We start from the raw sequence: 22,093 nt of genomic DNA, 5'->3' as shown, positions 1-22,093 counted from the left end.
CCGCTGAGCTCTGTGACCGGTGACGTCCGTGACACATGAATCCACAGTAAACACAGACTGTCGCCACACCGAGGACCAGCTAGCTAACGATAACCTGAACGGAGAGGTAAGAAAACGCCTTGTTTTGTTTCTTAATTCGCAGGACGTTGAAACTGTAACTGTTGGTTGTCTGTTTGTAGGCGCTTATTTTGTGTTTTCGGTGCAACAGACCCGGAACTGGCAAAGTAGATAAAGGCTGTATAACGTTATGTGCCCTGTCACTCAGTAAGAAAGAGATGAGTAGAAACTGAAGCGGCAATTCTCCCTGTAACGACATATTACTGCCGAAAATGAATACAGTTGACTGAACGGCTATGTGAGTACTGGGTGGAGTAAAAAACGTTGTGTCCATATCTTTGAACACGCAGAAATCCTTTCTTAAATAACCAAAGTCTCAACACATTGTTTACTCTAGAGGCACAAATTAGAGCTCGTCTGTTGTGTAATCTACAGAAAACTGATGGCGTCCTTTGAACAGGAGGTCCTGCTTACATTTTCCCTTTCAGTGTGGTGTTGTGCACACAGTGTACAGTGCTACAGTCCTAACTCTAAGTTAATGTATCCTAAAGGGGGTTGCAAAATGCTACCAAACACCAAACAACTGATTGATTTCATTTGCCTTCAAAGAGTTTGTCTAACCTGCACTTTTGCAGGTAACAGTTACTTGAGGTTGTGTTTTGCTAAAAGAATGGAGAAATATAGAATGGTAAGTCAGTCTGTGACATTTTAATAATATTAAGCTAATTAAAGAGGTTATTTTATTAATTACATGATTCTTGAGGCTCTGCTTGTTGGGTACATGTTAAAAAATATGTAATAGCAACTTCTCAAATATGGCTCTTGTGTCCTTGTGGAAAGGACACAGTCACATGCCCTATTGTGTTATTTGCCTGAGGCAGGCTTTTATTGCATTTTATTTAGACCTAGAGTGAACAGATACACAACCAGATACAGTAAATGTCCTTTGGCAGGCAGTGTACCAGGACTTTTTCGGTTAAGTAGCAGTCATGTGAAATAAAAACATCAGCTGGTTATTGAAAGTATTTATCAAGGAAATGGAAGTGAGGCCACTGACTTTCATATCAGTGTTTCTGAGAGGAATGGTTCTCAACGTTTTGGCTTCGACCCCCAGTCATGACAGAAATTGTGTGTTATTCAGTTACTGTGCCAGTTCTTCGTACCACACAGCAGCTTCTGGTCTCATGAGTGTCTTTCAAAAGTATGAGTCTAATGAGTTCCACACAGTAAGGTATACAGATTTTCAATTCGGGGAAAAGAGAGGAGATCGGGAGATACCTAGAGTTGAACTATTGGAACAGAAGAAGGGTTGATGCATCTTGACTTCCTAGTTGGTTGATTCCTGTGTAAACAACATAGTTGCAGCTGAACAGGCTGGTGGGGGAGGTGGTGACACTGGGCCCATTGATACCTGTGGCTGGCAGTGCACACCCCAGCATTGAGACAGGATGCGTCTATTAATGGTTGCCTCTTACATCTAAGGGGGAGGGATGCTTTCAGCAAGAAAGTGTTGCCTGTAGTAGTGCAGGAATCATCCAGGACCAGTTTGAGGAATATATAGATCACCAGGTGTTCATAATCTCGGTTGAACTTTGAAACAAATTGAAATTTCATTAAAGACTACTTGGTCAGCTGTGAACCTGGGATGTGGTGGTTTTTCTAATGTGGATTTCTCTTTTGTAAAAGTTGTCCTTAGTTATTTAACCGAGTTCTCAAATAAATGAGAAATATTAATACAGTTAATTGACTTAATATTGGTTTCCTCTTTCTGCAGGCACAGCGTTGTTGTTGTTCTAGTGATGTGCTTGTCCCATCTGGCATAGTGGGAAATTCTAGCTGAACCCCCCTCCCTTCCTTATCCTGTCGCTGTTCCCCCGAAGACCTCCACCGACACCACCTCCTTCCTTGTTCCTACACCTCCTCTTCCTCCCTCCGGCCGCCCCTGTGATGCCTCCCTCGTGCTGTGGCTACCTGTCACAGTACACCCATCATCATCTGGTTACCTTCCTCCTCACCTTCTTTAGGTAAACTAAACCCGCCCTGCCTCCTGATGTAAAGATTTTTGCTGAAGGCTGTTAGAGCTGTTTTGCATTGTAAATGTAGTCCTGGGTTTTTAGATGACCCTGTGATACCAGTCATGTCCTCAAAGTATCTGGAAACCCAGTGAGGGCTGGACTGGTGCCAGTGACCTCTACAGTGTGACTTATGGGTCTTTTTTTGTAAGGTTATTGTGTTTTGTTTTTGGATGATTTTGGAGCTTTTAAAGCTTGACACTTTATTGAACAGTTTAGAAACAAAAATGTCCAAACTCGCCGTTCATTACCTGCTGAGCCGCAGCAGAATAGTGGATGCAAAGTGAAATGGAAATATCAATGTAGCTAGTGTAGAAACACACTGAATCGATGTGAGCTATTAATTTAGGTGAAAGGTCTATGGGGCAAGGTTAACCCAGGTCCAGCATTGTCAAGATAGCATAAACTATGTGTATTGATTTCCAACAGTCAGGCTTGCTACAGTACACAGCCTGGAATTTATGCAATGTAATATTTTGTGGTTGTAAGAAGTTTGCAGAAAAAAAAAAAGAATGTGAAAAATATTGTAAATAGCACATATTTTGTAAAGTGTTGACTGTGGAGATGATCCGTGTGGATAGAAGGTTTGTACACTGTCGGTCTTTTTCTTTTTTTCACTGAAGCACTTATTTCTTTATCCTTATCAACCGCTGTAGAGAAAGTCAAGTAATTTTGAAATGTGCAGCGAACAGAGCAAGGATTATATCATGTTTATGACCATCTGGTAAACATCAGCCATATACTTCTTTATTTAGGCCAAACTCAATCACATAGTTAATCATTAGTTAGTAGTTGTCATATCACACGTCTGTGGCCATGTCACCATAGTCGTGACACACAGTGCCGTCTGCAGCAGATAGTAGCACACAGTGAACTCTGCAGTTGTGTTTGCATTGGATGTTTTTTTTTTTTCCCATTTCCTATTTCTTAGATAACAATGGAAAGCTATCAGTGTTTCCTGTAAATTCTTGCATCAGATTTTAACTGCTACCACTGTGGAATTTAATCGTGTCCAAAAGTAAAATTAGCTTTTATTGTTTGACCTTATGAAGCCCAAAAAAAAACCAAAACAAGATAATGTGGTGTATTGTGGTATTTTTATGCAAATTCTTGCCACTTTTCAAACCATTAGCACTAAATTGTTCCAGTATTTTAAACAAGCATTAAGTAATAGAGCAGTTGCATCCCCTCCCTGAAGTATGACCTTTTTGTTTCTAAATGGATGCTGTTAAATAAATCTCCCATCAAATAAGTTTTTCTTACTAACGCTCTTTTCTGTCTCTCCAGCTATGTGTTGCTGCATGCGTCACGGAAGACGTTCAGCAATGTGAAAGTGAGCATCTCAGCCCAGTGGACGCCATCCATCCAGAATGACAGTGCAGCCACTTTCTCCCCTGGCGAGGTATGGAGCACCAGCACAACAGAGCAGCAGACAGTACAATGCAGGAACAATGCTTCTCCCACACATACTGTAGATGCTCACTTGGTTCAATAAAACAAATGATAATTAAAATCCCTGTTGTAGCTAAACTGCATTTGATTAACTGTGTTTTCTCTGACTGTTCTAGACATGGGAGGACAATCGTCTGTTTACAGATGAAAAGCAGGCCACTCTGTTCCTTGGAGCTCTGGACTCCATCTTTCTCTTTTCATATGCCGTGGTGAGTATGTTTTTCTGTGTTTAACGAGCTCCTGAAAGCAGCGACATCTGCCACTGAAATGAGTTAGAACTGGCCGAGGCGGATGCTGGCATGCATTCACAGTTTGCCAAGTTGGGCTGGGACTGAAATCTGATCCCTGTTGCTCGCATTTATTCAGGCATGTTGGCCTCTAACAGCAGAAAAAAAAATAGAGATATAAATCATTTGAAATAGACAACTGCACGGAAAATTCCTGTTATATGATGAAACAAAGTGAAAATAAGTTAAAGCACCTCATAACACCCCTCAGACGTATTACATCTGTTGCTGGGACACAGTGTGAAGTACATCATACCGTTTAATTTTGATCCAAATCAGACCTGAAGTGATCTTTTTTTAATCTTGAGTCCCTTGTTTGTTCCTGTCCACACAGGGCCTGTATCTGAGTGGTGTGATTGGGGACAGAGTAAACTTGCGCTACGTGCTCTGCTTCGGCCTGTGTGGCTCTGCTGCAGTGGTAAGAACATGGACGAGTGGTATTATTTATCTCTTGGTAGTGCTCCCTTGTGATCCCACTTTTGTTGTTGGTGTCAAGTTGTAAATCGTCATGGTGTTGATTCAAAGCATTTTATCTTTTCTGTAATTGGCTGTTTTTGGAAATGTTGTTCCCTTTACTGTTTTTCTTTCTGAAGGCTAAAATAAAGATTTTAAATGTATTATATATATTTTTTTTTATTTGTTTTTAAAGGTGTAAGGCAGAAATAAGATATGTAAGAGGTGGAAAAAAAAGTTGGTGTCTACCAGGACATTGTGATACCTGGTGTTAATATAAAACTCACTATGTATTAATGTGGATGTTGTCAAGTATAAATCAAATGCCAACGTTGTAAAAGACTTAATCCTCTATGTGGGTTTTTAAACATCTAAAAAGAATAGCCAATAATGTTTTTCAATACAACTGTAGCTGTTTGTGTGTTTGCAGGAGTTTTTGTTTGGCACTCTAACAGAATGGCTCCACATCTACAACATCTATCTGTACTGTGGCCTGTGGGTGCTGAACGGGCTGCTGCAGTCGGCCGTGTGGCCGTGCGTGGTGGCCGTCATGGGCAACTGGTTCGGCAAAACTGGGTGTGTGCCGTTTCTCCGTTTATGAAACCTGCTTTTATCCAACACTCCTTCAAGTATTCCCAGCATCTGTCAAGCCCAGAAATATTTAGTCAAGTCGAGCTTTATGATGCACACCCACACACAGAATCACACACACTCACACTCGCACAAAGACATCCATTCACTGGTGCTTCTGCCAAAACATAGACGCCATTTAGAGTCAGTTTTCCGCAGCAGCAGAACTTGCAAATATAATTTGCTGGCTATAAAAATAGCAAGTCACTGAGCTGTCTGTGAAATACCGGTTCATAAAATATACTACGTTCTGTATTTAAAGTGTTTTTTCTTTTGGGAGGCATTATCTGAAAATAGAACCAAAAGTATTTAAAAAATAATATTTGTAACTTTTAATAATTAAACTTCTGGATATTGTTTTCCAGGCGGGGCTTTGTGTTTGGCCTCTGGAGTGCTTGTGCCTCTGTAGGCAACATCCTGGGGGCCTTCTTAGCGTCTAGTGTGCTCAAGTATGGATACGAGGTAACACACACGTACACACTTTACTGATGCCGTTTACCATAACCTTCTCAGCAGCTAAATGCTAACATGGTCTAATGTGTGTTGCTGTGTGCAGTATGCCTTCCTGGTGACCTCGGTGGTGCAGTTTGCCGGCGGGGTGGTGGTGTTCTTCGGCCTGCTCACATCTCCAAAAGAAGTTGGTAAGGACTGCAGGGAACATATTAGAAAACGTGTTCTCTGAATGTATTCAAGTGCATCCTAATGTTATGTAAAATGCTGCTTAGATGCCTGTTTTCCATATAACACTGGAAGATGAAATCCCAATGACTATATGTTTTCAGTCACATTGTTTCTTTTTCAACTTTACTTTAAATTGACCTTGTTCCCACGGAAACCAGTTTGAACTTGTGTCACACTTCACACTGGGAAACTGTGCCTGAAATAAAAAACAGTTGTGTGTGTTTGTGCTACATACACTCTTGACTGAATTCTCCACAGCTTTGAATGTGTGTTTCTGTGTGTGTCTGTGTGTGCACATCAGGTTTGAGTTTGGAGTCTGAGACTAGACTCAGCCCGGTGGAGACGGACACAGACAGCCACAGGCCTCTGATGAGTGACGAGGAGGATGAGGTGAAGGCGGAGGTGTACAGCAGACGATACCAGACAGTTCAGCAGCCGGATGAACCCCTGGCCGAGTCACCTCAAGCTATCAGCTTCTGCCAGGCCTTTTGTCTGCCCGGAGTGCTGCCTGTGAGTCTGAAGTACCAACAAGTCAAGACAAATTCATTTACAACTGGCACTTTGCCACACACCATGTTGACTGTGTTTCTGTTTGAACTGCAGTACTCCCTGGCTTACGCATGTCTGAAGCTGGTCAACTACTCCTTCTTCTTCTGGCTTCCTTTCTACCTGAGCAACAACTACGGCTGGAAGGAGGCCGAGGCCGACCGCCTGTCGGTGTGGTATGACGTTGGAGGAATCATCGGTAAGTGGTGGTGCTACTTTTGTTTTAATCATTTTAACATATCACAAAGACAGGAGACAGAATAACATCTCTTTAATAGGCTGGAAATAAATAAGAACTGAAACAAATAGTTGATAAATCGACCGACAGGCAAATGATCTGCAGCTATTTTAATCAATTGAAGTCATTTTTCATTTTTCAAGTTCCTAGTTCCAGCTTCTCCAGTGTGGGGAGTTGATGCTCTTCTTTGACTTGCGAGTTCATTCACTGAACCTTTGGGTTGTGGACTGTTGGCCATACAAAACTAGCAATTTGAAATTGTCCTTGGATTTTAGGAAACTGTGTGGAGTATTGGGTTTTTTTTTACTATTTTGCAACATTTTATTGACAAAATGATTTATCAAAAAGAAACATTTATATAAACAGACATTGTGTATTCACTGCTTATCTTACTCAAAAATTCTGATGGATATGAACTGCTTCTGTCTTGTCTTTTTTATAAATCTCTAATTCTCAGCGTGGCTCTGTCATCTTGTTTCTTTGTGTCAGGAGGAACAGTTCAGGGTCTGATCTCTGACTTCATGGGTAAGAGAGCCCCGGTGTTGGCATTCAGTCTGGCAATGGCGATGGGAGCCCTGGTGGGATACAGCCGTGAGTACATACACATTATCACGCTTTGAAGACTAAATGATCAAAATGAAATAATAAAATGAATTTTTGTTTTTCTTATTTCCTGCTGTCCATCACTTCAACATATTAAGCTCAATATGTGATAAAAATCTGCACTTCTGAGGCTTAAAAATGTAATCCGTCTCCCTCCTCTCTCAGGATCACCTAACGACCAGGTGATAAACGCTGTGCTGCTGGCAGTCACCGGCTTCTTCATTGGTGGCCCGTCCAATATGATCAGCTCCGCCATATCTGCCGACCTGGGGAGACAGGAGGCTCTGAGAGGCAGTCAGGAGGCTCTCGCTACTGTTACTGGTATAGTGGATGGAACTGGCAGTATAGGAGCTGCGGGGGGACAGGTAAACAAAAATACAGGCTATTCCACAAGGACTCAGCTTATTGTGCTTAAAATTCATTAAGAGAAAACAGCAGGAAAAGATAACACTAACAGGATTAAATTACAAAATAAAAAACCTAATAGTTTATGACTATGGTCAGTGATTTTCTCTGTACTCAGCTATTGAAAATCATGGACGGTCTTGTCCTGGTACATTTGTCCTGCCATTGAAGTCTGTTTAAAATAGATGCACTGCAAGTTATACGTTTGACAACATGTTTGTATTTTCATGTGATGGAAATGCTGGCTTGCACTTTAAGGTTTTCCAACACACACACTACTTTCACACATTTTGCAGCCGCTGCACCATGTTAACTGTGAGAACTAAGGTTTACACATCTACTAAATTTTGCAACTCCTTAGCTTAGATAAGTAGTTGTCGGCTGGTCATTGACCTAATCATGTTAAAAACAATTTTAGGTACAAATGGCGTCACTGAATTCTGAATTAGCATTAATTACAAGAACATTGCAGCACTACAGAGAGGATTAAGTGTAAATATTGTAGACATAAATACGACAGTGTCGAGCAGTGGTTCTACCCACAGTCGCATCCACATTGATTTTTAATCAGTGCATTTTTATCTCCATCACCCTCTAGTACCTGGTGTCCCTGATTGAGAGCAAGCTGGGCTGGATGTGTGTGTTCTACTTCTTCGTCGTCATGGTAAGATGATCTCCCCTAAAATTACAACAGACCTTTTTCACAGGACATTCTGACAGTAGGCCGAGCACAGGTGTAATTCATAAAATGAATGATGCTTCAGTTTCAGGACCCTCAGTGTCACACTAGCTGCTGTCATACAGCATGTTCAAGCCAGGAATGTTCTGTGTGGGGCATTGCTGTTTTGGATTTATGTCCGCAGCAGTGCTAGTCACAGAGCACGTCTGTGTAGAGCCGGCATGGTGGGACAGACGCCAATGCTGTTTTGTTACACGTTACGCCTTGAGGTCACGCTTCTGACTCTGGAGCATGCTATATAAAAGCACACACTGGGCCAGAATTATTCCTGCTTGTTTGGTCCAGTGTAAACAAGCAAATGCGGCGTAACGAGTGGTCTTCTTGGCGGCAATATAGAGGGATCTCTGTATAAAAAGGGGCTACTGTCACAGCCTACTGTGACTACACTTGAATAGAACAGTGCTTTTCCTTTTACTTTAAGTACGAACTTCTGCTGTGTGTAACACCTGATGTTTTTACACCTACATTGGCGTAAAAACAACTTCTCAATTGCTAGTTCCGACTTGAGTACAGAGCATGAATTAATACCACCTTCTTTTGTTTTTCTACTACAGACAGGGGGCAGCATTGTGTTCATCACTCCCTTGCTCCTCAAAGAACTGCGTGCCATGTGGAGAGACAGACGAGCGCTGCGACACCAGCTGTGAAAGCCTCAACATCTGCCCACCGCAGCGTTTCTACTGTTATCAGTGGCGACACAGCAGATCTGCTCAGAAACAGCTCTTTGTAGGTGAGTTGTGGGGTGTGCAAAGATTTGGTGAAGGCCATTTCTCATGATCAAGAGGGTTAAGGTGACCTAGAGTTTCACACCCACAACCGCAAGCGTATGCCTATTAACACCCATGTGAGCAGGCAGAGAGTCTTTGAGCACAACACTGAGGTTTTATCCACTCATTGAAAACCTAAAATGTTATTGTACACTCCCTATAGTGCAAATGCAAGGATTTAGAGGTTGAAATGTCTGAGTGAACAAAGTTTTGAAAGGGAACCGGATGTCAGTCAGAGCAGTCTGTGAATTCAGGCTTTGCAGGGCCCTCACAGAATGTACTAGTGTATATATTTAAGGGTTTAAACGGATGTAAATATTTTACATGTAGATGTACTTGAGTCAAGTATGAATTTGAATGATGATCATGAATTTGAATTTTAAACCTGGAGTTCTTAATTTAAAGATGAGGCCCTTTCAGACAATCTGAGGGTCAGAATTGCCTAACGAATGTGAATAATAATTGTTATGTAGAACCATATTGTCAGCTTTTGTAGATATGTATGATATTTGTTTTTAGTTGAAATAATAAACATTGCACTCTAGGATTCTTACAATGATTAGATAAAGTCTTAAAGATTTTAGTAAACCACTTAGGTTTTCGCTGGCCACTTGATTTCTACTGTGTACAGTTTTGTGTAATCGGGGTCAGGAATTATACTGTAAAGGCTTTTCATTACGTGGGCTAGTTCTCTTGATTCTCTGTTCATTTCAGTTACTTATTTAATATTTGCTCATCATTCCTTTTTCACTTCCTGTTCGAAGGAGTGTATACCGTTTCTTAGGTTACAAGAGATCCCTGTGAAAACCCTTTTCTCACCCTTTTAGTTAACAGTGTAGCGTACAAGAGGGAACGGTTTTGCCTGTTTGTAGCCGGAGCTACAAGTTTGTTGGGGGGGTAAAATACTGGTCTTTTTATGTCTTATTTAATGATATACAGGGTGGGTAAATGATCATACAACACCAGCTGTTTGCTAGTTTACACCTGAACACTGTGTGTCTGTATTATTAGACACACTGGTTGGTAACCAGCCAGCAATTCAATGAAGATTGTTTTGGTTAGAATCAGACTAAAGTAGGTGATTTTCCAAACACTATGGTCAGTAGATACTAGAGACAGTTTGCACCCTTGTGTGCAGATACATGAATCATCACGTGAAGTGCTTTTAACATGTAGGAAGACTGATATCAGGGCATATTTTTACCATCATCGCTGGTATGAGATTGGTTCCTAATGCTCAACTGAACAACTAAACGTTTCTAATGCAATGGAGCTTAAAATGATACTTGAACTTCTGGTATCTCTGAACTCAAATTTAATAGAATGTAAATTTAACTGCATCTGTGGTGTATTTTTTATTTGTTTTATTTGTATGTTTCAGGTTTTAACCAATGTAAATATAATTGTTGTTTTAAATAAATGCAAATGACATTTTGCAAATCATCTATATTTCAGATAGGATTCTTTTGGTTTGGGTGGAAACTTGAACTTGATTTTATTATAGCTTCTAATCTGCACTCGATATGTGCAGTTTTGCATCAAAACCACCGAGAGGCGCTATTAATGCAAAAGAAAACTTCCATTTCAGTCCTTTTTTCTCTGATGCGTCAAACAGTTGAAACAAACTTGAGACCAGTACTTTGTGGTTTATCATTTCTCATTCATTAACATTTTATTATTTTGAGCACACTCTGAAATTAAAATTATGAAAGGCAACAGTGCACCAATAACCCATCAAACGAATCTCTTAACATTTTCTATACAAATATTACTATCAAAACGGATATAATTCTGATCCCATATAATTACACTTCTTACATGTTGCAAGGAAATATAAATCACTATTAAATTACAATAAAATTATTACAAATGGTATACAAAGATTATCATACATTCATGCATATACAAAGTAACAAAAACACTACACTTTGATATAGCTGCGACAGGTGAATTAGGAAAGCAGAGTTTGCTTGAGCACAGTGAGACACCCAACAGATATGTCTTGACTCATCATTTTAGTTTTACTTTTTTTTTTTTTTTTTTTTTTTCCTGCCAATGGACTTGACTTGAATTTAAACAAGGCCATAGAAAACCTTAGAAACTCTGTCCAACAATGTGAAAAGTCTGATGGGAGGAAAAAAAAGTTGAATTGTCAAGAAATTCCTAAACTGTGCCTGAAATTCTCACTGAGGATTTGTATGGTTTTTAAAGATTACCATAAAAAAATAGTTCTCTTGTCAACAATGTTTAAAGTAGTGCAAAGATATAGTTTCAGAAATAACAGTTAGTTATAGCAGGGAATTTAGAATTATTTCCCCACAAAACAATGATATAATACTCAAAATAAGTTAATATAGACTTTGAAAGTTTTGTCTTTAACACACTGAGAGGATAGATGCACACACAAACACTGTCACACACTCACACACATATATAAGTTGACAGAAAAACAAAGATTCCTGACGAATTTAAAACAATTTTAAATAACCATGCGTGCTATTTTTAAATCTGTGAAATATAGCTGTGTAGAGCCATGAAAAACCCCAACATTATGTTAACATGATTATGAACAACTGCTTTGATGCCGATTTTTCGCAGAGACTGAGGCGGGTTGTTTGTGAAAGAGACTGTGAGACTTTTAAGGGGGCAGACAAAAGCTCGTCTGAAACGCAGGCCACTCGTCTGGCCGCAGAAATCCTTTGATCCAGACGGGCTCTGGGGCGTTTTCTCCTGAAGTTTCTCTATTAAATTTTGTCCCTTCCCCTCATCCTTCCCCCACACCACTATTCCTCGGCTCTGTCTATTTCTGGGAAAGCTGTCAAAGCAAAGTGAGGCAGTGAGAGAGTGAGAGACAACAAAAGCCGCCTGAACTCCCTCCTCCCCACCCACCTCCACCCCCCGGGAGAGGCTGGAGTTTCCTCTGCACCAAGCAGGGCCTCACTCTGACACACTGACTCTTTTACCTGATGTGAAACTCGACATGAAGCGCTGAACCTCCACAGCTTTTACCATAACGGAATAATTATTTCTGTCTCTATTTTGTGCAACAACCTGAGCTAGATTGGTTTTGTTTGAATTTTTTTTTTGTGTATGTAACTTGTTTGAGTAACTAAATCACATGATGAGGTAGTAAGAGTGGATTAACTCAGGTTATGGCTTATGTCTGAATACAAAATAGAATGACTGTACGTAGGGAGAGAAAAGTAGGCACATCCTATTTGAGTCACTTCTCTTGAAGGTTGAGCAGTTATGGGCTACATCTCGAGATCTTCTGTGGCCCATAACCGATCACTCACTGTTTCTAATTAAGTGGCACAGCAGGTTCTCTTTGGTTCAACTGCCTCAGCTGCCGCAACTTTTACAACTGGTGAAAACCTCAAGATAAAACCACACCAACACATTCATACACACACTGGCATGCATATATATATATATATATATATATATATATATATACATACATACATATACACACATATACACACAATGCAAACACTTTCAAAACTGCACTGTGATAGCAAATGTGATACAGCTCAACTCTTCATATAAAAAATTACCAAAAGTAGAATCTAAAGTTTTGATTCCTCTGAGCTGCAACACAGTGATAAAACACTACATTCCCTTCATGGAGAAAAGAGTTGCATTTAAAACCTACAAGTTGGACATCACATGAAGACAAAGAGTGGGAGATGCTACATTATTAAAAGCATAAAGCTGGAAAAAAACATACAACTAAATAAGGTATGTTCTGGTCTGTTAAATTATTTTTACAACCCCATTATGCAAATAATACAAAGCAAAAAAGGAATATAGATTGGAATTTGAACATCTTTTGCTATGTTGTTATGGTGTAAAATATATATGGCCAATATTTTTAAGTGGCAACGGTGGAGTGTATATGAGCCATAATAACTTCTAGTCTTAGGCATAATTTGGGGGCAATGGCACGTTTCCAAAAACACCTTATCTTACCTCGTTTAACCTCGTTTTCTTTTTTTTTTTTATTATAATTTAATTAGATGATGATCTAGCATCGTGAAAAATAAATAAATAGTGACAATTGGAATATTATAATTATTACTCAAAATTTAAGTCACTACCATACAGGTTTGGCCGCATGACCTCATTGCTAAACCTCCACCGTTGACTTTTAACCTGATGCTAATCACAGTCGCGCTGCCAAAATTTTTAACCCTGGGTGAGGTTTTGACCCCTGGCTCAACTCGAGCTTTTGGAGCCGTGGGGTGAGACTAAGGGCTAAGTGTGATGCGAGGCCAGGAATAGTAACTCATCTAATCAAAACCTCTTATGACTTTTAGCGAGAGGGAGAAAAAAGGTCGAGGACTGAGGTCAAATACTATCCGTGGCCCGTTTCAGAAGAAACTTAACCTCGTAGAACTAAAGCCCATTTTCTGTTATTTCCTGAAAGAGTGCATTCAAAATCATTTCACAGTATAGTCAGCTGAGGAAAACAGTATATAGAATATATACACTATATGTATAATATTGATAATTATCCAAAAACCGTTGTAAAGTCTGAGCATGATTAACTACGGAAACTGTAGCTTCCTTGTGCTGAAAATGAAAGGTATGTGGTGTCGGAGGAGTTTTTAAGCCCATGCTGTATGAGCTTGTGGACAGTCAGTTACAAATTGCTACATATATACATATGATATGAGACATATCTATGTGAGGTGACGTGTGGAGGTATGTGGACCACTTGGTGGTCCTCCACTGGGTCTCGTTGTGCTTTTCTACTGACGGGAAGATGCTTTGTAATGCAGAAGCTTCCTCTTCTTCACCTTGAAGAAATCTGGACAGGGGAAAAAAAGACAATGCAATGTCAGAAAAAAAAACAGTACAACAACTATAATCTGTTGTACTTGTACCACATTGGGACATAAATATATATGATTTGGGTCAAGAAATCAAGGCAGTTTTAAAGGAAACGTTCAATATCATCAAACTCAGCAAGACTGAGGAGGATTTCCAAAAACCATGACATTCCATGGACTGACCTGTGATGGCGGACTGTCTACGTTTCCCTGGCCGTTGCAGCCTGTAGCAGCCTCTGGTGGTCACCTCCAGGTATTCGTCCCCCGACCCAGACGAGCTGCTGGACACTGGGGAACCCTCACCCGATGAAGACGACGTCCGCCTCATGCCCTTCGTCATCCCGACTCTGGGCCGCGCCACCGGCCTCACCATGCAACTGCGGTAAAATGCCGGCACATCCTGGCACCTGAGCTCCTCCCACTTCATGTTGGAGCCCTCTCCTGGCATGTCGCTCTGGAAATCGAAGTTCCACCGCTTGTTGGCCACCTCCACACTCATGCAGAGCAGCCTCTGGAAGTCCTGCTGCAGCTGCTGGTGATCCACGGGCCCAAAGAGATTCCTCCGCACCGGCCCCACCTTCAGCTCCAAGGCCTCGATGCCCCCCAGGCGGGAAAGGCCCGAGTCAGATGCCGTAGCTGCGGTTGATATTGATGGAGAGGCCATCGCCATGTCCCTATTAGAGAATAAACACATACAGACACACACAGCATTAGAGGAAGGGCAGAGGTTGAATGCTGGTTTTGTCAGTCCTGTAGAGTTTCAATGAGGTGTGATTTCAATGAGGTTTTACTGGAATGGATTACAAACACACACACACACACACACACACATCCAAGCTATTAAATGCTCAAACCCCTCACACACCATCTGCCCTCTTGGGTGCCTTTGTGTTTTATGTGATCAAATACATGTGTGCCCTAACCCGGTAAGTAATTACTGCAGCAACAGGTAACTGAACCAACACCAAATAAATCTCCAACAACATTCAATGCCCTGCCGTGTTAAAGTCAACCTGATTCGCCACCTGCTCTGGTGTCTACCAGTCAAAGGTCGACAATAAAGGTTAGCAGGTCACACAGAGAAAAGACCCATGTTATACCACTTGTGAGGAATGTTTTCCGCGTTCCCCATCTGACTTATCTAATTAGAGTGATTGAGACTGATCTACACTGGTATTTGGCTTTCTACCTTGAGTTTCCTGCTTCATCACATCTCGACCTACATTATCTCTAAGCACATTCAGATAATATTTCACATGGACGTGGATAACAACCACATCTCTTGCTGACTCTGTCTGAGCCTCTGAGCCTCACCCTTATCAGCTATGTGTAGGCACTAAAAGCAGATGATGTTTTCTGGGATGGGCACTAACTACTATAGAGATATAAGGTTCTGCTACTGATGTAATGCTATACTATATATGGTCTTATCCTAAACCCTAACATACAATATAAACTAAATTGGTAAGGTGGCTCCTGCATTTTTATCATTCGATCTTTGCCCCGTCATGTACTAGGGCCCTGTGTCCAAAACTAGCTATAACACCTTTAATATTTCAATTAATATTTAGCTTTTATGGTTCACTTTCCTAAACAAATTTGCATGTAATCCAGTTATCATAAAGTCATTTAGAGTCAAAGAGTGGGTGGGACCTTAAAGGGGGCGGGCCTAGCTCATTAATTAATCCAGTGTTACTCCAGCCATGTAGTTTAGAGAGAAATTGTATGAAAATATCAATAATCATGCCCCAAATGTCCCAAAAAAACATTTTTTGGTAATGTCCTACTAGACTACACAGGATACATTTCATCCCCAGACAACAAAATAGATTCAGTGTAAAAGCAGTAAGTTGTTTATTATAATTGCTTTATTAGGTCAATTAAACTGGAAATGATTAAGTCATTTGTGGTGCCTATAAGGACTTGGCAGTTAAAACACAGAAATGGAAAAATGTGCAGAGTGATTTTTAGAAAATACCATTATGTCACCATAATCATCGCAAGATCAGCCTGAAGACGGAAGTAAGAGGTCGACTTAAAAAAACACCCCTGCGGAGCCAGAGGCAGGGGAGGGGTCTTCAGAGCGTTGCGCAATTGTTTGACACATACAGAATATATGGCTAAGAAGAGCACTTTCACAAGTCAAATAGCTTGTAATTTTACGATGTCAGTCTACCCATAAAAACCGTTGGAAACCATGTGTTTGAAGCCACAGCAGGCGACTAATTCACACATTTTCCTAAGTGCGCACTATGCTCTTATTTCTATTCATTACACATTTAACCAGCTCAACTTCAGTTTCCCTATTTACGTTTCTTTCGCAGCTCTTTTATAAAAATAAAAAAAAAGACTCATTGAGACAACTTAAGAAAAAACCAAAACCGCTTTCTTTCTTTCGCTACCATGGCTGCTGAAGTCCCCGGGTGAAAGTTGTTTGCGTCGAAAATGAAGTGGGCGCGGTATGCAGATCAGATTTCCATAGTGGTCGGTGTCCCCACTTCCAGAAAAACACCGAGTAAAACCCCCCCCCCCCCCATAATTCACCTAAACTCTCCAAAAGCAAGTTAAAAAATGCACCAACTACTTCTGCAACCCCCAAATCACCACTGAAAACTGTTGACTATAACAACATGGGGAAATTAACTTTGTAAAATGAATAAAGTCTGGAGAAAAAACTTCGTGACGCAGTTACACTCACTGAGGATGTGGGTCAATGAGATGCGACACACAAACAGCCCGCATCTTGTCACGGCACTTAACACTCATATTACACACACAACAGCCACAAATATTCACTTCTATATTACGAACAGCAACAGAAAAGTTTTAGCTCACGTTTACACTGACCTTGCCTCTGATTAATGTCATTAACGAAGCCTCTAGCAAAGCGAATGAAATCTTATACAACTGAATCAACCTTACATTTATCCATACCAAATGAAAAAGAACCACCGACCAAACAATTGTCTGAATAAAATACTTCAAAAAATATAACATACTATAACTTTAAACACTGACAAGCAAAAAAAATGCATTTTCCTCTTACCATCAGCGTCAATACTTCTAAGTGTTCAAAAGCGGAGCTTGACGGCTTTGGTCCCCAAACTAAGCACAATTCCTACAGTGACAGAGCAATGAAAGGCGTCCCCGACAGTCCCGTGGAAATAGACACTGTCACGTTGAGAAGTTATAGTAGACCTGACTCACAGGAGGGTTGCTCCTGTCCCCTTATCTGCGACCTGTTTGTTATGGACTCAAGAGACAAGAGGGGCGTCCTTCCAGCGGACTGAAATCACGTGGTTTCTACCAAAACAGTTATTGTTGGAGCTCGGCCAGGAGGTAAACAAGGCTATCACAATTTCTTACGACAATTAAAAGCATAAGAGGCTGCAGTTGAATTGATGCAAAAGTGGGCAGAAAGGTATCCAAAATGTATGAGAGGGGGAAAAAGTAATATAATTGCATTCCATACGGTTTTGTTATGCATTCATGAAACGTTAATTGTGATAATAAATAGTTTCTTACCCTGTGATCATGAATGATGCAAAAATCCCCTGTTTGTCTTTGTGCACTCCTGCTGCTGACCTGTTGCTCCTACTCTCCTCTGCGCCCTTGTGCTTTGCTTCTTCTCCAGAGCAACTAGAAGTAGGTCAAATATCTTGGCAATGGCGGCCATTTCCTCTTCTCTCTCAAATGTGACACACATTCTCGTGTAGTGCTTGCATCACGTTTTGTTTGGGCGCCGCGCCCACGTCCTCCAGTCACGTTGAACTGCAACGTGAGCGAGACAACTCCATTTTAACTTCTTCTCCTGCAGATTTACCACATATCCATTTGGATATTTACTTATGGAGTGATAAAAATCACTGACCCACCCTGTGCCTGGTTATGTGCATGTAGTTACTAATGGAAAAAGTGAAGAACAAATACTTCTATTTCTCCTTATAAATGAAAAAAAATTGACTTTTTGACCTTTTAATTGACCTATATTGTTAAAATAATAATGAAAATTCCACCTTTATAACTTACTTAACTTTTCTGGTTTAATCTACGTTGGAGTTCTAAAGCTACACTGATTGACACCAACAAGTTAGGTAACTGATTAATAATTTAGGTCATTTTTCAGTACAGAAATACCAAAGACTTCCCAGTAACCCAGTAGCCCTTAGATGCTGTTTTTCTTTGTATTTTTTCATAATAAACAGAATATCTTTGGGTCTTAGACATGTAGTTGGATAAAAAAAAGCTTTTTGCAACTTTGGGCATCCAGATCTTAAGATGGGCTTATTCCCATGATCAATCAATTAGCCTAATTGCGAAATTAATTAGCCTAGAGTCATTTTTAATGAAACAATAATTAGGTGCAGCCCTAAAATTGAAAGTGTTTTTTTCCCATTTTCCCATGTGTAAAAGGCAGATTATTGACAATTTAATAACCATGAGTATTACATTTCACCCTTTCCTTTCTTGCATTACATCTTTACCTTTACTTTTTCCCCTCAAACTTTTGTAATATCTTTATTTCCAATTCTTGACTGACTGCGTGCTCATTAACCCTTCCGTTTTACATGACTTGTTTCCCCAGCAGCCTTCCTATACCAGTCGTGACACATTTCTTTTGTGACACACTGTAGGCTCTCCTTCCTAATGTAATTGTGACATGGGTCCTCTTCTTTCCTATTATTACATAGGCTTTCTGTCACGTTTTCCTCACTCATTACATGGGGAGCAGTCCTACTGTTGCATAGCTTTTCAGTGACATAATATAAGAGTCATCTCAGAGGCCTGCTAGACGATCAACGCCCCTCACTCAGAAAGGTTATTCCAGGTTTTACACAGCGCCTGGACCGTTTCATTCAAATTATGTTTTCTCAGTTCACACACTGGAAACGCAGTCAATGTTTCTGCTGCAGTTTATGAGAGGCACTGCTTTAATAATGTCAAAGCAGGTAGCAGCGACTGTGGAGTGCTTATTGTTTGTGTGTGTGGTGTGTGACAGCCGAAGCCTAGAAGTAATTACGTCACCACTTGGTTGGAAAACGTTATTTTCACATATGAGGGGGGGTGCAAAAGTTCAAGGCAGTTCAGCACTCAGCAAATAAAACAGTTTCCCCAAATGCAGCCAAGTGTGTTTATGGGTTCTACAAAAGAAAAACAATAAATCCTGATTTGATTTACTTGGATTATGAACCAAAAAGAAAGGAACTGTATGAAAATGATAAGGTTAGAGAGAGAGGTTGAACCTTTAAAAAAAGACAAGAATAATACAATAAATAATAATAATTCTGGAGCAAATCTATTTGAAAACCTTCCTCTCTCCCTGCTTTCTGACCTCATCTGACCCAATTATTTTTGTACAGCCTCTAAAGAAAAAAAAAAGAAAAAAAAATGTGATTGTAGTCGATGAATGATCAACTCTTCCACTGACATCATTTTCTCACCGCAAACCTCTACATGCTGAGTTATTTTAGGTTTCCCATCATAATAGTCAAATAAGGGTTGTGTCCCAGTTCCCTAATGGCCCACTAATCTGAGTGTCAACCGGCCTTTATACACTGTCATATTTCACAGTAGACAATGAGCCCTCAGCAGCATGATCCCTCACTGTTTTGTCAGCTCCCTGACCTGTATTTACAGTCTGTTTATTGTTCTCCATTAAATTCCTAATCCTTCTTCTTATTGTCTACAGTGCTGTGTGTGTTTTGGTGTGCGCCCACCCGACCCCCATCCTTAATCCTGTGCTGTATGTTACAGTTGGTTATGCAGTCATTAAGCCCATTGTCTCCCCTCCACGGTCAGTGCCCTTTGAATACATTAGCATGCTTGTAAAACAACAGTCACACAGTGCAATGTGACTCAGGTCAGAAGATGACATGCTGGGGGACTGTCATGGTGGGTCTTGTGCTTGCAACAAAAAAAAAAATGATGTGGCTCTTTTCAGTCAAATGTTACTGATTCACTGTAGAATAATGCAAACAAAGGACACAACAGAGAGCCCATTAGGAAGCTAACGCTGCACATATCCTACAGCAGCAGGAAGTCGAATGCAATTGTATTTGGTTTGAGTGTTAATCAGTTGGAAGTGATGTGTGATGTAATGGTACTTGTCAGATCAGGAAGAGAATCCAAGGAAGCTGCTTATAAGATAAAGTCAGTCAAATTTAATTCAAAATCGAGCAACTACAACATAGTAAATGACTGAGACTTTGTCAGCAGCCTTCATGCTCATCACTGTGTTACGTTCAGTTTAATACCAGATTAAAACACACATGTCGTTGTCTTACTCTTATTAAAGAAATAGTTTGATATTTTGGGAAATAAACATATTCGCTTTTTCATGCTGAAGCTGGCACCAGCAGACGGTTAGCTTAGCTTAGCAATAAGACTGAAAACAACAGCTAGCTTGACTCAGACCTGATCTGGCATACTGTTTTTTGTTTTTGTTTTTTATTTGTTTGTTTTTTTGTGGTGGTTGTTGTTGTTGTTTTTTGTTTTTTTTGGGAGGGGGGGGGTTCAATTTTAGAATTTAGCGGAAGTGGTATCGGCGCTCTCAGGTAATTCTTAGCAAAAAAGATGAAAAGCAAATTTCCCAAAATTTCTTTAATCTCATTAGTTACTCAACAGCATCGTGGCTATTATCAGTCTCTCTCTACTCTTGTCATGTTTACATAGTCTAAAAGAATTATATAATTTTGGAGATTAAGAAAAAGACAGAATTATGCAAGTGAAGTTGTACTATGAGGGAAATGTGGCTTTAATTGATATGATGGCAAAGTGCAACATCTATGTACATAGATAGTGCTTTTTATCTTTCACAGTACAACATCTAATATCATTGATAATACTTACTGCATTGCTATGTTGTTTTGAGATTGAAATGCTGTTTGGTTTCACTCCGGATGAGACAGAGGTTTCAGGGAACTGCAGGTCAGAGGTCATAGTCAAAATCAAAACATTAAAGCTGAGAGTTTAGTGCTGAAGATGCTCTTTAGCGAAACACTGAAAGGATGTACGGTGTGTACCATATGGCAGTCTCGGTTCTACAGGAAGTCTCTTTGGTGAAGGGGAGGCTGTGATAAAGCGAACAGGATGAAAAATAGAGAGAGAGAGAGGAAGTTGTTGGTTCACAGGTGCAGTATGGGGCTTTCCACATCCTTCTGCCCCTCAGCTGCGGAAGCAAATACTGAGAAGAGGCTCACCACAGACTGTAGATTGTTTACGTCAATCATAATTTCCAGACATACCACAACAAATTGCGAGCGATGAGCAGGGAGAGAGACTTTAATGTAGAGACGCGGCACGGTAAATGGCAGAGAATTACAGGAAGAAAGAAACCAAATTAAAGCACGTAAAAGAGAAACTGTAACATCACTCGGGCAAGCTTTCAGAGCTGCTTGCTAACTGTTGGTTTGGGAGATGAGTGGGCTCTCATGTGCTGATTTACAGCTACACTACAAGCTGCAAGATTGAGTTTTCACCTTCAAGCAGCTCATCCATATTTACTGAGATGCACATGCAAATATTCATACAATAGATAGAGATCTAACCAAAAACAAGTTACGTATAACAGTAGTGAAAGATACCTGTGGGCTATAACCATGCAGGCACATTATGCAGATACAGTAAGAGTGTGGAAAATGAAGTGATCCCAGTGAACATGGTTTGGAGAATTGCAGGTGATGTGAATTAAAACTGAGCAGAAATGTTGTCTTTGTTTAACCTATAGGTCTCAACACAAGGCAACAGTTTATCTTTTTTTCTTATCACCACACACAAATGATCCCTGGGGTGTAAACTATATTTGGAACTTTGTACTTTGCGAGAGGAGGCGGGTGAGTACTGAAAATACACAGAGGAGTAAAAAAGGCAGTGATCCCAAAAATGAAGTTACAAGCGCACACAAGAGGTGGTGTTTCCATGGGAGCGTTCGCCCAGCTGTGGAGGCCGCAGGTGGGGGTTGTGGGGAGGAGTGAGCTGTGCTCTGATTTCATATGTGTGTATGAGAGAGTGAGAGAATGAGTGTGTGTGTGTGTGTGTGTGTATGTGCTTGTTCGGAGAGGGTCTGCTGAAATTTGGGGTGCAAGGAGAGCGAGGCTGCTGGCTGGCAGCTGGATATTGTCAGGGGTTCACCAGGGGAGCTTGCATGTCAGGGTGAATGGGTTTAAGATGAAATGTGCCCAAGGAGACCCTGACTCACTGTGTTTGCTTTGGGGGGTCCTCAGGGGCTTGCCTGTTTTTTTTTTTGGGGGGGGGGCATACAGATTTATTTTCTTTAAGCAGTTGTCGTCTGTATGAGTATTCAAGTGTGTGTATATTCCCTTCCTGCAT

General features: G+C 40.5%; 3 protein-coding genes across 5 annotated transcripts in view; 2 read left to right on the top strand and 1 right to left on the bottom strand.

Annotated features, from left to right (window-relative positions):
- Window positions 1-10,373, top strand: slc37a3 (solute carrier family 37 member 3). 2 transcript variants are annotated; one of them, XM_023402073.2, is made up of 14 exons: window positions 1-106; window positions 1,832-2,081; window positions 3,417-3,531; window positions 3,698-3,790; window positions 4,203-4,286; window positions 4,752-4,897; window positions 5,317-5,413; window positions 5,508-5,592; window positions 5,934-6,142; window positions 6,236-6,377; window positions 6,906-7,007; window positions 7,185-7,384; window positions 8,023-8,088; window positions 8,718-10,373. In XM_023402073.2, the coding sequence occupies exons 2-14, from the start codon at window positions 2,005-2,007 to the stop codon at window positions 8,808-8,810; spliced, it is 1,509 nt and encodes a 502-aa protein (XP_023257841.1). In that variant the 5' UTR covers window positions 1-106; window positions 1,832-2,004; the 3' UTR covers window positions 8,811-10,373. The 2 variants fall into 2 exon arrangements, with proteins under 2 accessions (XP_023257841.1, XP_087029006.1); XM_087172880.1 differs by lacking the exon at window positions 1-106 and adding an exon at window positions 235-355.
- Window positions 10,374-10,569: 196 nt separating this feature from the next.
- cdkn1d (cyclin-dependent kinase inhibitor 1D) lies at window positions 10,570-17,447 on the bottom strand. Of its 2 annotated transcripts, none has more exons than XM_023402074.2 (3): window positions 17,291-17,447; window positions 13,949-14,439; window positions 10,570-13,743 (listed from the first exon to the last, which is right to left on the bottom strand). In XM_023402074.2, the coding sequence occupies exons 1-3, from the start codon at window positions 17,299-17,301 to the stop codon at window positions 13,685-13,687; spliced, it is 561 nt and encodes a 186-aa protein (XP_023257842.1). In that variant the 5' UTR covers window positions 17,302-17,447; the 3' UTR covers window positions 10,570-13,684. The 2 variants fall into 2 exon arrangements, with proteins under 2 accessions (XP_023257842.1, XP_023257843.1); XM_023402075.2 differs by lacking the exon at window positions 17,291-17,447 and adding an exon at window positions 16,812-16,974.
- LOC111651996 (suppressor APC domain-containing protein 1) overlaps window positions 16,972-22,093 on the top strand; it is a 15,998-nt gene continuing 10,876 nt past the window's right edge. Inside the window, exon 1 of the mRNA XM_023402077.2 lies at window positions 16,972-17,104. The gene's annotated coding sequence lies outside the window, so the exon portion shown is untranslated. The remainder of the gene's footprint in view (window positions 17,105-22,093) is intronic.

Source organism: Seriola lalandi, unplaced genomic scaffold, assembly GCF_002814215.2.
Source record: "Seriola lalandi dorsalis isolate HSWRI2012SDOR001 ecotype SW California unplaced genomic scaffold, Sedor1 jcf7180002053896, whole genome shotgun sequence".
Lineage (NCBI taxonomy): Eukaryota > Metazoa > Chordata > Actinopteri > Carangiformes > Carangidae > Seriola > Seriola lalandi.
This window is presented reverse-complemented; position numbering and strand designations above follow the sequence as displayed.